Source organism: Pimephales promelas, chromosome 11 (genome assembly GCF_988280905.1).
Source record: "Pimephales promelas chromosome 11, fPimPro1.hap1.1, whole genome shotgun sequence".
Taxonomy (NCBI): domain Eukaryota; kingdom Metazoa; phylum Chordata; class Actinopteri; order Cypriniformes; family Leuciscidae; genus Pimephales; species Pimephales promelas.
The window spans coordinates 7,056,766-7,071,694 of record NC_142779.1 but is presented as its reverse complement, the minus strand read 5'-3'; the positions used below and the strand labels follow the sequence as shown (position 1 = coordinate 7,071,694).

General features: G+C 38.0%; 1 protein-coding gene across 12 annotated transcripts in view; it reads right to left on the bottom strand.

Moving 5' to 3' along the window:
* Positions 1 to 877: 877 nt before the first annotated feature.
* kcnma1a (potassium large conductance calcium-activated channel, subfamily M, alpha member 1a) overlaps positions 878 to 14,929 on the bottom strand; it is a 173,093-nt gene continuing 159,041 nt past the window's right edge. For 8 of the 12 annotated variants that reach the window (XM_089116842.1, XM_089116845.1, XM_089116849.1 and 5 more), the window contains 6 exons: positions 13,666 to 13,796; positions 11,294 to 11,488; positions 10,871 to 10,989; positions 8,151 to 8,375; positions 6,889 to 6,917; positions 878 to 4,567 (listed from right to left, as the gene is read on the bottom strand). In XM_089116842.1, the coding sequence (XP_088972968.1) occupies positions 4,416 to 4,567; positions 6,889 to 6,917; positions 8,151 to 8,375; positions 10,871 to 10,989; positions 11,294 to 11,488; positions 13,666 to 13,796 (851 nt within the window). In that variant the 3' untranslated portion in view covers positions 878 to 4,415. The remainder of the gene's footprint in view (positions 4,568 to 6,888; positions 6,918 to 8,150; positions 8,376 to 10,870; positions 10,990 to 11,293; positions 11,489 to 13,665; positions 13,797 to 14,929) is intronic. The other 4 variants (XM_089116846.1, XM_089116847.1, XM_089116848.1 and 1 more) reach the window with 1 other exon arrangement.

Genomic DNA, 14,929 nt, shown 5'->3' with positions numbered 1-14,929 from the left:
TATAAATATCTCTATATCTCAGCTCTGGAAGGGTCTAGAGCCTCCATTTTTGCACTCAGGTCTAAGTCCCATGGCCCTCTATCAGAATCCAGAGTTTCAAGAAGATTGGAGAAACTTATTTTAACGCACACAAAAAAACAAAAACAAAAAACGACAGGGGTAACACTGATAGAGGTGTTGAGTGTTACCCCTTTCAAATTTTGAGTTTCTCTGATATTCTTGAAACTCTGGATTCTGATAGAAGGCCATGGGACTTAGACCTGAGTGCAAAAATTGAGGCTCTAGACCCTTCCAGAGCTGAGATATTGAGATACCACGTAGCATTTATGCCATTATAAATATCTCAATATCTCAGCTCTGGAAGGGTCTGGGTGCGAAAAAATAAGTTTCTCTAATCTTCTTAGAGAAACTTCAAGAGTTTCAAGATCAGAGAAACTCCAAATTTCGACCCCCCCAAAAAACGACAGTGTTACTCCTGTCGTTTTTTTTTTTTTTTTTGTGCGAAAAAATAAGTTTCTCTAATCTTCTTGAAACTCTGGATTCTGATAGAGGGCCATGGGACTTAGACCTGAGTGCAAAAATGGAGGCTCTAGACCCTTCCAGAGCTAAGATATTGAGATCCCACGTAGCATTTATCCCACTATGTTTATAATGGCATAAATGCTACATGGGATGTCCATATCTCAGGGTACCCCTGTCGACTTTTTCGGTGCAAAAAAAAAAGTTTCTCTGATCTTCTCGAAACATGAGGGTGAGTAATTAATAACAGAATTTTCATTTTTGGGTGAACTAACCCTTTAACAATGTCCATTTATCAATGGTGGATTGCCTAATTTCGAGTGTAAATCAAGTAATGACACAATATACCAGTCACCTGTAGAACACAAATACATCGATTTTAATTGAGAAAATACAAAAAAAAAAAAAAAAAAAAAAAACATGTACAATTTATGTACAAACTTTTTGTACAAGACAGTATGTTTATCAGCAGGTTATATTTGACAGTCAGGTATAGATCAGCTTCAGCACCATCAGTTTCTTCACGTCTGGTAGTCGAATCAGTCATATTCTGCTATGAGAAACTCCTTTATACTGTAATGAATATGCCAATAATTACATGTATATATGGATGTTTTGATTATTTATTGAAGTGGAAGAAAAGACAGCAACAAAACAGTAATCCATATGCAAGTTCAGCATGTTAAGACTTAATTCCCCTCCAAGTATTTATTCTGTTACAGTGTATTTTCTTTATACAGTTTCTAAAACTTAAATCTGTCCTTTACAGTAGAATAAAATAGCCAAAATATGACAGTTGTGTATTACATAGCACATCAGTAAGGTTGCTTTATATGTTACTTTAATTAAAACACTCTTGAATACAATGACAGGTGATCGAACTAAACATTATAGTCAGTTCTTCCCAGCATCCTTCAGCCATTGCTGTCCCCTTTTTTGATTTTTCCAGTATCGATAACCAAGTTGCTAGGATTTCAGCAGCTTGTATGGGCACATATGCCTGTTTGAATGCCACTTTTCGCTCTAGTGGGTCTTACGGTGTTCCTCCTTTGTTTTTTTTTTCCCTGCACTGCCTGGCACTGTCCTGGCATGGAGGCAAGAATGGCTTGGATGTTCTCCATGCCAGTATTAGATGCCACAATATGCATTCACTGTCACAAACCAATGACTGACTGATGCTGGTAGACAGATACATTTCATGGCACTGTAGAAACTGAGATATGTGTACACTGTAGTATCTTCACAAGATGTACAAATAAATTGCATGATGCTAAAACATTGCACATTTGTTGCAGTGGAGAAGAAAATATCAGCATCACCTCATACTACAAAAGGTAACAAGAAAATGTAAGCCAGCTTTATTTTGTAGCTTTGTCATCAGGATTGCTACCTGAGTATGTGTTGAAAGAAAGAAAAAGGTCTGTAAACAAACAGCTGGGTTTGACTATATGCGATTGTAAAGGATTGAAATGCTGATGACAAAATGGAATGTTAAAACCTGATGGTTAATAATCCTCACGAAGAAAGAGCTAGTTTGCTTTCTGCTTCCCTCAACGTGCATCTACACTTTTCTCATCAAATGAAACCTGCTGTCTTTACTGCGTGACTTTGTAGTTTCATTACAGGAAAAGGACCTTACATAGAAATTGAAATTGGACATTTAACTCAAATGGATTCCTCTTTTTTTCAGGCTAGCAAGTATGTTGACAATCCAATTATACATACAGTTTACTCACATTAGTATTATTCTTTTTTTTATTCATTTATGTATTAAGAAATCTACTTGCTACAAAGTGTAACACCAATGTAATCACAATTCAGAAAATCACTTCAGGACCAAGCCTAATTGTCAAATAGACAAACAATAAAGCTGAGATCCTTTTTACTTGAGAGAAAAAGAAAAAAAAAAAACGTGGACTAGAACGGGCAGAATTTATACACCAGATTTATCATCTTTTGCTCAATGGATGGACATGTGCTAATGTCTCTTTTCTTGCATCTACAATCATATGGCTATTAGCTCACTGCTGATCTGACCAAATTACGTTTGCACAAGTACATCAGCATGCTCTTCTCTTTACCAAGACCTAATTTAGGTCAAACATGGCTAATATCACTATAACTCTACCCTCATTACAGAAAGAGCAGAGCCCCTCCTCTTGCACATCTCTGAGTTCAAGTCTGTCTGAGGATCAACATCACTTTACCTGGAATTACAGATAAGTGTCATCAGTCATTCAATATGGGTTTTCATCTCTGTTAGCTTATGAAAATGAAAGCATATATGCTGTTTTAGTAGTAGAGCTCAAAGTCCTTCAAAGCAGCCCATGTGAGTATCAAAGAGCACTCCAGATAGAAGGCTGAAATTGAACCGGTTTGACTCGGTTCACAGATGTTTGACGTGTCCCAGTTGATGGTATGTGATATGTTGTGTTGTCAGGGGTAAAACTGAACTGCTGTGCACTGTAGCTATTACGATATCTTTAAGATACATTTAGAAATAAAGTTCTCTGATATGTATAAAAATAAGTACAAAATGATTACGCTCATGGATAAAAAATAAGTATGTACTTATGTATAAATCTGACAGAGCACTTGAAGCAAAGTTCAAAGGTCTGTGAAGCATATGTATCAGTATACGTTCTACTTTAAAGGTACAACTTATCTGTGTAGCCTTGATAGAAGTGAGTGACGTTCAAATGCATTCAGTCCACAGCAAGAATCATCCACAAGTTACAACTTAGACTGATAATTGAACATTATGATTGAGCTTACGCATTCGGTCTAGAGATTAAGGCATCACAGTTGGTCACAGGGAACATCCAAGCACTTTTCAGCCCCTGTGCCAACCCCGTGTCAGGCAGTGGCTACCCAAAGGAGGAACCAATTATGCCCACTTATCGCAATATGTGGCATTTTCAATTGTATTTTTTTTTTTATTTCAGCGCAAAAGCTCAATCATTGTTGAATTATCAGCAGGTGACAGTAGTGTTTCATTCAGTTGTATTAATAGCAGAGCCGCAGACGCAAACAAACGTGTTATAAGCCTCGATCACAGACAGTTTCCCACATCAACAGTCATGTATGATGGAAAGACATCAACAGAAGTAGTGCATATCCTCAATGTATTGCCAATTCCGAAGAGCTACGTTGGGGACGACCATTTGCATTAGGTACAGCAAACATTTCCATCTGTATACGTGCCTAGGTCTGTAGGGATGCAAATGGGCATCCTTTCCTGAGCCAAACGTTCAGGCAGCTTTTCGGCACACACCATGCATGAAGACAGTCACGCAAACACCCGCTTCCTTGGACAAAGCCATTCGTTTAACAGCCTCAGCCTGTGACTTCAGCCCAAACTCAGAGGAGAACCGAGGGTAAGCTTTGACTCTTCTGCGAGCAGTGCTTGAGTTATTACGCGGTAGTGCAAAATGAAATGGACGACGGATACGCAACTCAATCGGCGGGGCTAATCTTTGGGTATTGTTTGGATGAAGTGAACGACAGTGACCCTCATCCTCCATTATAGCGCCCTCTGCATGGAGTCAGGTCACGGCAGAGGTGAGATATTGCAAAGAATCACAGGAAGTACTATTTGTTTTCTTCTTTTGTTTGCCTGTTAACATAATTTCAAAAAGTGCTAGGGGGGCTGTACAATCCTTACTTGATTGTCATTATGTACATCACTATGTATACATATATAAAAGTATGGAAGTTACATTAAAGGTATACACATAGGAAGTCCTTTCCAGTTCTCAATCGCTTCAGACCCTTGAGTCGAACAAGGGAAGGACAATGTGTCTCCATCATCAACAGTCATCGTTTCGCGATTAGCGCTCATCTTTTACAGCAGGATGACCCAAGTCCCTCTGTGATGGTATAGGCCGGGGATTCGTTCAGCATTCATCTTCAACTTCTCGAATAGGTGGAATCAGACTGCTAGTGGATTTGTACTGATTGACTTGGTTGGCCATGTGAGTGCTCATGGGCTTGATTTGAATGTTCCTTGGGTATGCATTTTCTGCTTCATCTGTAAACCATCTCTTTTCTGTGAGACAGCCGGGCGGGAGAGAAGCAGAAGGCGAGAGAAACAGTGTTAATATCAGATCTTTAAAGCAGGGTTATGCATCTCTCTTTTAAAAAGAAAAGAAAAACAATACCACGCTCTCTTTCTCTCTCTATACGAAGAGTTCAGATGCAAAAGCCTCTAAATGCCATTTGAAATTTTCTTCTTTAATGATGATTTTTATCAAACTTGTATATTTAAGTTCAGTAATTTCACTTAAATAACAATTAATAGGTAATTATCATTGCCATTTAAGTGAAATCACTGAACTTAAATATACAAGCTTGATAAAAATGATCATTCTAGAAGAAAATTTCAAATGACACTTAGAGGCTTTTGCATCTGAACTCTTCATACATTAATTCACATTCAGAAAGACACAGGGTGAAACACACATTGTTGGACCTATTACTGATTTCATCAGGCAGCAAAATGTACGGTATGTAAAAGCATTTACAGCCCTCAAACAAGGGTGTATTTTAGCCAAAAGGATTTTGACTCTATCAAGACGTGTCCCACGTCCTAGTTTTCGTGTGATCTGGCCTTTGAAATTAGGTATTTTATTCTGAAATGTTTTCTACAAGGACCTAAGCCACGCGCAGCACCAGCATCTGTCCTCATCATATTCACATTCTTCTAGGCGGTGTCATTTCCCAGCACTCCAACATTTCCAACTATTCCTCCAACTTGAAATGTGCTGCACACCTTGGAGTGTCAGGCTGCGACGGGCCACGGGGAGGAAGAGTGTCACGGCGAAGTCGTTTGATGTAAGTGGAGCTGTGCCTGAGGTGGTGCAAGGAGTCAGCCACCTCACTCCGTTCCCCTGAGTTTACTACTGATGCTGGAACTTACATCGCCTCGAGACATCCTGTGGCTCCGCAAGGGTTAAAAGAGCCAATTTCAGCAGCACAGGGACTCTCATCATGGTTCCCCTCTCACACGGATATTTGAGGTGAATTTAGACTGAGAGCGGAACGTGAAACCACTTTCGCCTGGTTTGAGTGGGGAACTTTTAATGGACCAAATCTATGTTTTTGAGGTTGTACAGTATAGTAATCTTACTCACCATTAAAAGATGTTATTAGGAATGTAGCAAAGATGCAAATATGACAAAAGCCACCAATGCATTCTTAACAATCAGCAATATTGTCAAGACAGGTTAATCAGCAATATCTGGAGATTGCAGACTTATAATTTGTAAATAAAAATACAAATCTTTATACATTTAATAATAGATTTTTTTCATTAACATGTATTTTACACAATATTTATTCAGATTTCAAATTAAAAGAAATATCTACTGTCAGCACTATCAATAGATGATGCATTTTTAACAAATATGATATAACATACATGTTTATTTTGTGAATCTTTGCAATGATTTTGAATAAGAATTCTACATTTTACATTTAAAGGGTTAGTTCACCCAAAAATGAAAATTCTACCATCATTTACTCACCCTCATGTTGTTCCAAACCTCTATGTGTTTATTTGTTCTGCTGAACACAAAGGAAGATATTTGGAAGAATGTTTTAATCAAACAGCTCTCAATCTCCATTGACTACAATAGTATGTAATTTTTCCTACTATGGTAGTCGATGGGGATTCAGATCTGTTTGATTAAAACATTCTTCCAAATGAGGGTGAGTAAATGATGAAAGAATTTTCATTTTTGGGTGAACTAACCCTTTAACATTTAATAAAAGTTCAGATTTAGCAAGTTAAATTTACATATATTAAGCTTTGTATGTAACTATTATTAATCAGTTAATTTAATTAGGATTTAATTGAATGGCTTTGAAAATGATTCAGATAATTTATATAGGCCTATGTATTTTACAAATGCAATTTTTGCCATTTTTGAACTGGATGACGTTACAAACAAATACATTTTGATGAACTACCTGCAGAAACAATGTGCAGACACACTGACCTCTCACACAATGCAGTTTGTCTTAGAGAAAGAAAGAAAACCTAATGAGAGGTAAATGAACAAGAGGAACTGAAATAAGTCAAGGGGACTACTGAGAGAGATCACTGAAACCTATCAGATGGACGGAGGTATAGAGAGATGATGATAGTCAACCGCATGCAATGCTGGGATGGTCCTGAGCATGACAAGAGTTAGGCAGTAGCAGCAGCCATTTGCTTTCAGTTAGAAAGCAAAGGTGAAAAGTAGGCATGATTTTCTTGGAAAGTAAAATCAAAATCCCCTCTCATAACAGTGCTCCACAAAGGACAAAGTTATGATTAAAAGATCCCACAACAGGTGCTATATCATGCAGAATCATTAACTTGCATACCTGGGCCCATTCTATTCATCCTTGTTGCACTTTAGAAAAAAAAGTGGTCTATGTAAGTTTTACAGTGTTTAAGGCAAGTAACAGAATAACTGACATCATATGTCTACATTTTTAGTCTGGTTAACATTGTAAATGTAAAAAAAAATCATAACCATTTTTATTTTACACTAATAGGGAATGGTTCTTAAAAATTCTTAAATGCTACTTTAAAATATAAATTCAGAATTTAAGATTTACAAACTATTCAAAATACTTTTTTTAAACCTCAATTTTTGTAGCTAGTATTAAAAAAATAGATCTAAAATAAACTAATTTTATCCAGATAGTACTGTAAAACTCCTTAAAAAGGACAACATTTGAATCTCAAATATTAACTAATATAACCTACTTTTTTCTCTCACAGGGGGAATATATTACAAAATCTAAATCTCTAGGCACGCATCGTAACAGGCACTGAAATCAATGCAGGGTTTTACAGCATCCCATAATGCCTTGCAGCTCCTCCATTCAGGTGAGAGATAAGTTTCAACAACAGCTTCACGACGGCTGTATATGTAGATGATACAGATTTCAAAACAGTACATTTTAAAGGATCCACAATTAAATGATCCAAAATGGCACGAGAAATACACACCATACGGGTTTCTGCACCTGCAAGGCATGTAGGGATGGTGTGAAACTATTTATGCTATGATAATGGCTCTATACCCTACCTGGAACATTCAAATAAAATCACTAGAGCATAACTAAAAAATAAGCCACTAACACAGAATAAAAACATGATGATGCAATTTGCAGTTCTCACACACACAAACACACAACAACGATTAGACAAACAGAAAGGCAAGACATGAATTAATGCCGTTTCCTCACTCAAAATAATCCATATTAACTATATACAATTAAGCTTAATAATGAAAATTAACTAAACATTTCTAGAGGTCTGCATGGGACCTGCAAATTGTATACCATTATTAATCATTCATATAGTTAACATTCAGAAATTAGGTTGATTGTGTCTGTACAAGTGCAGCAGTGATATGCAGACTGATGCTGGTATATGATGTGGCGATGATCAAATGGTCATAGAGCTTAGTGTGTGGTCAAGGCAAGGGCCACATGCACATTACAATGAAGCAAACTCACAAACAGAACAACAAACGCTGGGTACAAATGCACACACATCCTTTTTGTACGAAGTGTGCTAAAACCACAAACGCACACATACACTCTACTGGGTTAAAAAGAGAAGGCCAACTTACTTCTGTTTGTCACGGGCTTCACGTGCTTTGCTGCTGCGGTTCTGTCGGTTCGTGGCGGGGATGGAGTGAACAGACGAACTCTTCTTGCTGGATGAATGAGAGGAATGGGAGGAGTGGGACAGGCTTGCTCGGGACTGGCCCGCGTTGTGGTCGAACTGCATCAGACAGAATATCAGGTCCGTGGGCACCAGCTCAAACTCATAAGGCGGGTTTGTGATGACATATCTGTGCACATGGAAAGATGACACTTATGTTAAGGAATCCCATGTAGGAGGAAATAATGGCTTGTTTCCAGTAAGCGGTGCGGTACGGGACGGTACAGTACAGTATGGTTCGGGTCGGTAAACCATGATCCGGCTAGCGTTTCCACCGCCAACAGTAGCCTTAATTGTTAGGTGTGGTGTTTGTCGCTTTCTTCGTGCGAAAATGAGGTTGATCGCTACTTTCCGGCATAGTCAACAACAATGGATGACATACAGCAGATCTTGTTCTTGCATCTCGGCATGTTTGTCACAAGAAACAAGCGCCGGCATTAGGCGTTTCTCAATACCATTTAGCCTACGCAAAGTCCGACTCAGGAGAATGACTCCCGAGGACGCAAGTCCAGTAATTCTGCTGATGGAACAGCGCGTTCATGAAAGCAAACCTCGCTCAGCTACTCCGGTTATCTCTGTGTGTACATTTTAGGCAAAAATAAAAGCACTCTGCTTCTTTTCGATTTCATTTAAATACATTTTAAACATTATAAGCACACAAATGCGGTTCAGGCAATGCATATTGATTATATTCACTGCATGTATGGTAGCCTATATTTATACCAAAACTAAATATAAAACACAACTCTGCCTCTTTAGGTTTAAATTTAAAAATATTAAACATATTCCAGGCAATATGTGCATTGGTACAAATGTTACAATAAACAACATGAACTTGTAATGAAATAAATAAATGACAAAAAAACAATCCTATCTCTTTTTGTTAAATTTCAGTTTTGTCAATAATAGCCATTATTACAAAAAGCTATACAGTAAAGCTTTAATAACATAAAGCAAACAATTCAGTCAAATATACAAAATATATATGAAACTTCACTTGGCCTTCTGCCAAAACTATTGGCCAGGGAACGAATTATAGATTCACAGTAACAAAGATTGCCTGTTAGGTCTATACAAGACGAATTATATCTCCTGTTTAACCACTGCAGAGACGTCAGAGTCAGCGGCACACATCAGAACAACTAGCCGAGGAAAGGTGGGGAACATGAGTGCCGAGCGCCTGGTGATTGATTGGAATGGATCTTAGTCAAATTATCATAAATCTATAATTAAATACTGTAGATCTGAGCTTTAAAAACTGCATTCTTTCCTTAAAACTACATTTCTTGACACAATAACAGTAGCATTATATTCCAACAGTATATATAAAAAAAGTGCTTCTAATGCCCTTTTAGCACGCGCAGAGTCTAGTTCCACCTTTTAGTACCGTACGACTGTGCTAGGTACCTCAACGGATGGGTCCCCAAAAAGTGGTACGGTACGGTTTGGCAGTGGATTTTTTGACAGTGGAAACGCAAATAATTGCATACCATACCAAACTGTACCATACCGTACCACACCACTCAGTGGAAACAAGCCATAAAGCATTTACTTCATCTGTTTACCTTTTTGCACTTACAATAATATTAAACAAATTTAAAAAAAAAAAAATTCTACTCCAACTTTGTGTGGATAAAAGAAAGAAAAAAATGAGCATATACCCTCACGAATATCAGATCAGACTATTAGACTATTTGAATATATTCTATAATTAATTTATTCCTGTGATGAAGCTGAATTTTCAGCATCATTACTCCAGTCTTCAGCATCACATGATCCTTCAGATTTCATTCTAATATAGGTGCTTATGAAACATTTCTTATTATTATCAATGTTAAAAACAGCTGTGCTGCTGAATATTTAGGTGGAAACTGAGAAACATTTTTATTCTTTGATAATTAGAAAACAGCATTTTTATCTGAATCGTTTGTAACATTAGCCGCTTTTCCACTGTTGTGCTGAACGGTTTTAAAAATGAAAAGGAACGGTTGCGGTTATATTTCCACTTGAGCTTGGTTCGGCATGACACGATTACAAACCATTCTCAGAATTCTCAGCACAATAGGCTAACCATGCAGAACTATGCTGGTAGAATGCATTTAGTGCCGTTGCCACATTCTCTCTAGCTGGGTTAATAAAATAATTTTGTGATCATCCTCCATAACACAGTTGCCTTAGAGATATTTGTAACAGAAGGGTTTACAGATGAATGAGATGAATGTTATCAGCTCCACAGTGAAAAATGAAACCATGTCCGTAATGGCTGGGCCGGATCAGCACGGACTGGAACGGTTAAGCAAAATGAGAACAGTTTGGCCCGATGGTGGAAAAGCGGCTATTGTAAATGTCTTTATTGTCACTATTGAACAACTGTATGTGCCCTTGCTGAATAAAATCAATGATTTCTTTAAACAAAATTATTAGTGTATCTTATAAGCAAGCATAAACTTGTGAAGATTTGTGTCAGGTGTTCCTCTATGTTGCCTAGGTAGGGAGCTCACTAGGTGCTGGAACTGAATTTATAGGAATAATTTAGGCTTCAATAAAGCTGGATTACATGCCTAGTAAAATAAAGAACTAAAACTCTACTGACATCGACGTTAATAGTTAAAATGGACAGCTCACCTTTTTGTGCACTGGCTTGGTGCACCTAAATGTGCATCTCGCAATCTGTAGATTCCAAAGCACAGCATGTTGTACGTTTTTAATGCTTTACAAAATAAGTCTCCGTAGCAACCACCATCCTGAAAAAGAACACAAAATAGTGTTTTAAGTGTTCATTCATAATCTCAGGCATGACAAAATCTGTTGTTTGGGTGTTGTTTGCCTCATTCTTAGCATTTGTATCCTAGTCCACTGCTATAATAAAATGTGTGGCATTCTTACTTGGATACAGAGATATTATGATTTAAGGCATTTTTCACCCACAGACTTTGCGTATTCAGCTCGTTCACTTTGTATTACCGGGTAGGGGAGGCGTCGGACGAGGAACGAGGCCTGTTGGGCAAAGTGACAAAACTTGTCAGCTCCTCTTAACCGTCCACTTACCCCCAAGTCTGCGAAGGGCCCATCGTATAGGGCCAGCTGGGCGACCCGACACCTGTCCCTGTTAGCCAGCGTCTGTGGCGTGCTGTAGCCACCTCTCAGCGCATTCTCCTCAGCCAACAGGCCCTCCAGCTCCGGAGTGGCGCCTCCCGTGACCAGCGTCCGGATCAGGGTGAGGATATTATCATTGAAGTATGTCTGCCAAGATAAAGAAGAGGATCCGGACGTGAGCACCATTAGAGTCACAACTCAAGACAGTCAGGAATTTGGAGCTGTCCTGAGCACTGTTATCTAGACCCTGATCTGTCTTTTCGCATTTCACTCCCTGCGAAGGGAAGAGACACGGGAATGCAATTACGCCAGCTGTTGTTGTTGTTGTTGTCTCCTCCCCACGCACATTCATTTTGGTAACACCAGCCACGCTTAACAGGGGAGCGTTTTGCACATAAGGACATTTTAATTATCATTATTGTTGCTAATTTTAGATTAGATACAATGAAGAATATATAACACAACAGTGTTGTGGACAGTTTTCTTGTACAGTGGAGACCACTGGTGAATTTTTCTAGCAGTTTGAGGGAATAGTTAGATTTGGAGATCTGAAGCCATTCAGCTGCGCACAATTTCAAAATCATTAGCGATTTATAAATTTCACATCTGGAAGAGGTTTGCTTTCTGAATCACATTTGAGAAATCATTGCAAAATCAAATCTAGGACGGTTTCTATGAAACATTTTTTTAAATGAGGCCCCATTTGTTTAATTAAAACCTGATGATTCATGATATCTGGCATTTGTTAACATGGCCAATGTTACAATTTGATTAGTGACCAACAAATATTTATTATTCACTTCATTTCATTTATACTCTACAAGTTTGGGGGTGGTATAGAGTTTTTATGTTTTTAAAATAAGTAGAAAGAATTTGACCAAAAACGATAAAACAGTAATATTGTGAAATATTAATACAATTTAAAATAACTGTTTTCTATTTTAAAATGTCATTTATTCATATAGCTGAATTTTCAGCAGCCAGTGTCACATGATTATTCAGAAATCATTCTAATATGGTGATTTGATGCTCAAAAAACATTTCTAATTATCAACATATTTTTGAGGGAACCATGAGATATTTATTTTTCAATGAAAAAGCATTTATTTGAAATTTAGATCTTTTGTAGCTTTCATGTAAATATCTTTACTGTCACTTTTGATTATTTTAATATGTCCTTGCTGAAAAAAAAGTCAGTCAGTGACCCCACAATATTAGACAGTAGTGTGTTTTACCTGTTTTACAACTTTTGATAATGACTGCAGGTTTAAGTGATCTCTGACTTGTGGATCCCATTGTATCTTGTCCATCAAATGTTCTTCAGTGTCACTGATGATAAAGTTGTCGAATGATTAACGTGTAAAAAAATATAAGATTCTACTAGGATCACGAGGTCGTTTGTTTGAGCACCAGAGGGCTGTGTCGCCTTGAGCTCGCGTTAGAGTGACACCTCTCTGGGCCCCTGACAGCAGCATTCAGCCCAATGATGGATGAGAGCTGTCTATTAGCAGGCTTCACCTTTGTCCACAGTGAAATGCACTTGAAGGCTGCTTTGTTCTAGCTTCACTCAAAGTGAAAGCTACTGGAATTAAGCCATCATATGGATAAGGGGATAGCTACGGTCGTAGGTGGTGAGGGGAAAAAGCTACAAAGAATAAGAGAGAACGAGGGGAAAAGGAAAAAAAGGTATCTTTCCTAATCAACCCAAGATGACATTGTTAGGAGATTAGAGCTCTTGGACCCCAAAGCAGCCCACCTTGCGTGTCAAGGCATACTATTAAAGAAAACTTGAGCACTTACCTTGTTAAAAGATCTAATAAGACTCTTGAAAGTTTATTTCATGACACATTATATGAGGAGTCTTGGCAACAACTTTCCTTTTGATGTCACCGCTGCTGACAGTGCTGTCTGATCAATGTGGCATTTCATTTACCAACCTCTGCCTACTGGTAACGTCTGAGCCCTACATCTAAAGCACTGCACAGCCGGAGGATGTCTCTTTCCTATACATTATTTCAGAGGATTAGCAGTGAGACATGCCTTCATGTAATTCTATATGACATGCCATGATGGGAGAGAAATGACTGTGCACCTTTTGACAGGTTCCTTTGTTCACCAAATCACAAGCTGCATTTGAATGCGAACGGTAAGATCATCTGACGCCTAGTAGATAGTATGAAGGATCCTTCACACAATTAAAGGATCTAAATCGACTTATTCAGCAGGGATAATTTCTTTAAAGGGTTTATGCATGTTAATCTGTTTAAAGGAAATCAAATCAGTAAATAGGTGTCAACGTGGCAGCTGTTTAGCCACTAACTCACCGCACTCATCAGGGAGTCCAACACGCTGACGGCGAAGGCAGTACCACAGGCAAACGGTTGGGTCAGATACAGCTCCGTATCTGGGTCGTCGTCATCATCTTGGTCCAAAAACTGAACGTTGGAGTCATTTACTGCAGTAGAGAGACAGAAGTTTTACATCTGTGCAGAAGGGACAACCAATGTCCTGCAAATGGAGAAGTGGTGTGTCTAACCAACCATTGGTAAACAGGTCCATGAATACAAATAAAATATGAATACATAAAAAAAAAAAAAAATTACATGCACGTCAGTGGGCATGCATTCTGGAGATACATTGAATTATTGATATCTGGACAATGCAGTGCCGAAAAATGGTGGAATCCAACTTAAAAAAATAAATAAAAATTCTGTCTTCAATTACTCACCCTCATGTCATTCCAATTGTGTATTATGAAAAATATTGCAATTTAAATCATTAATCATACACACACACAAAAATCTTCCAACCCAATTACAATTCGCATGTTCACGAGAAAAGTCGTGCGTGATCTACAAATCGTTCTTTTGAGTCAGATCTTGTCAAGAGTTGTTTGGTTCTGGTTCTAAAAACTGATCTGCACGATTTGATCATGAATCTGATGCAATGATCTAGTCACAGCCGTTAATAGATCACAAGAGGGGAAGACTTAAATTTATATCTGTTTCTAACACAAAACTATTGTATGACTTCAGAAGATGCGGGAATATACTGTAGTGTACAAGTATTATGACCCAACCTTTATTAAGCTTCTTTATCCTTTTTGGAACTTGAAAGCCTTAAATCCCCATTCATTGTAATTGCATGGAAAATTTCTTTTTTCATACGTGTTTTGAACAACGTGAGGGTTTATAAATGATGAAAGAATTGTTATTCTTTGGGTAAACTATGCACAATTGCCAAAATGCCATTGTAGAGTAATAGAGAACTCTTGTATCAGACAAACTGCAAGAATTTAGGTCCACTTATATAAAACAACCAGCTTGGTATCTTTGGTTGGACAGCAGAAGCAGCCAGATTGCTTTAAGGCTATTGTTTATAGTCTCAGCGGCCAATGTATAGAGACAATGCTCTGAAATCCCGTTCGGTTTGAACACAGCCTCACACAATCTTTGTTTCACCCCTTTCAAAATCTATGCTTCAGAGATTAGGGCCAGCACCAAAATAAATAAATAAAAATAAACAGCTTAAAGCAAGGTTTGATCTGGATGTTTTTTTTTCTAATTTGATTTCTTCCCAGACTTCCTG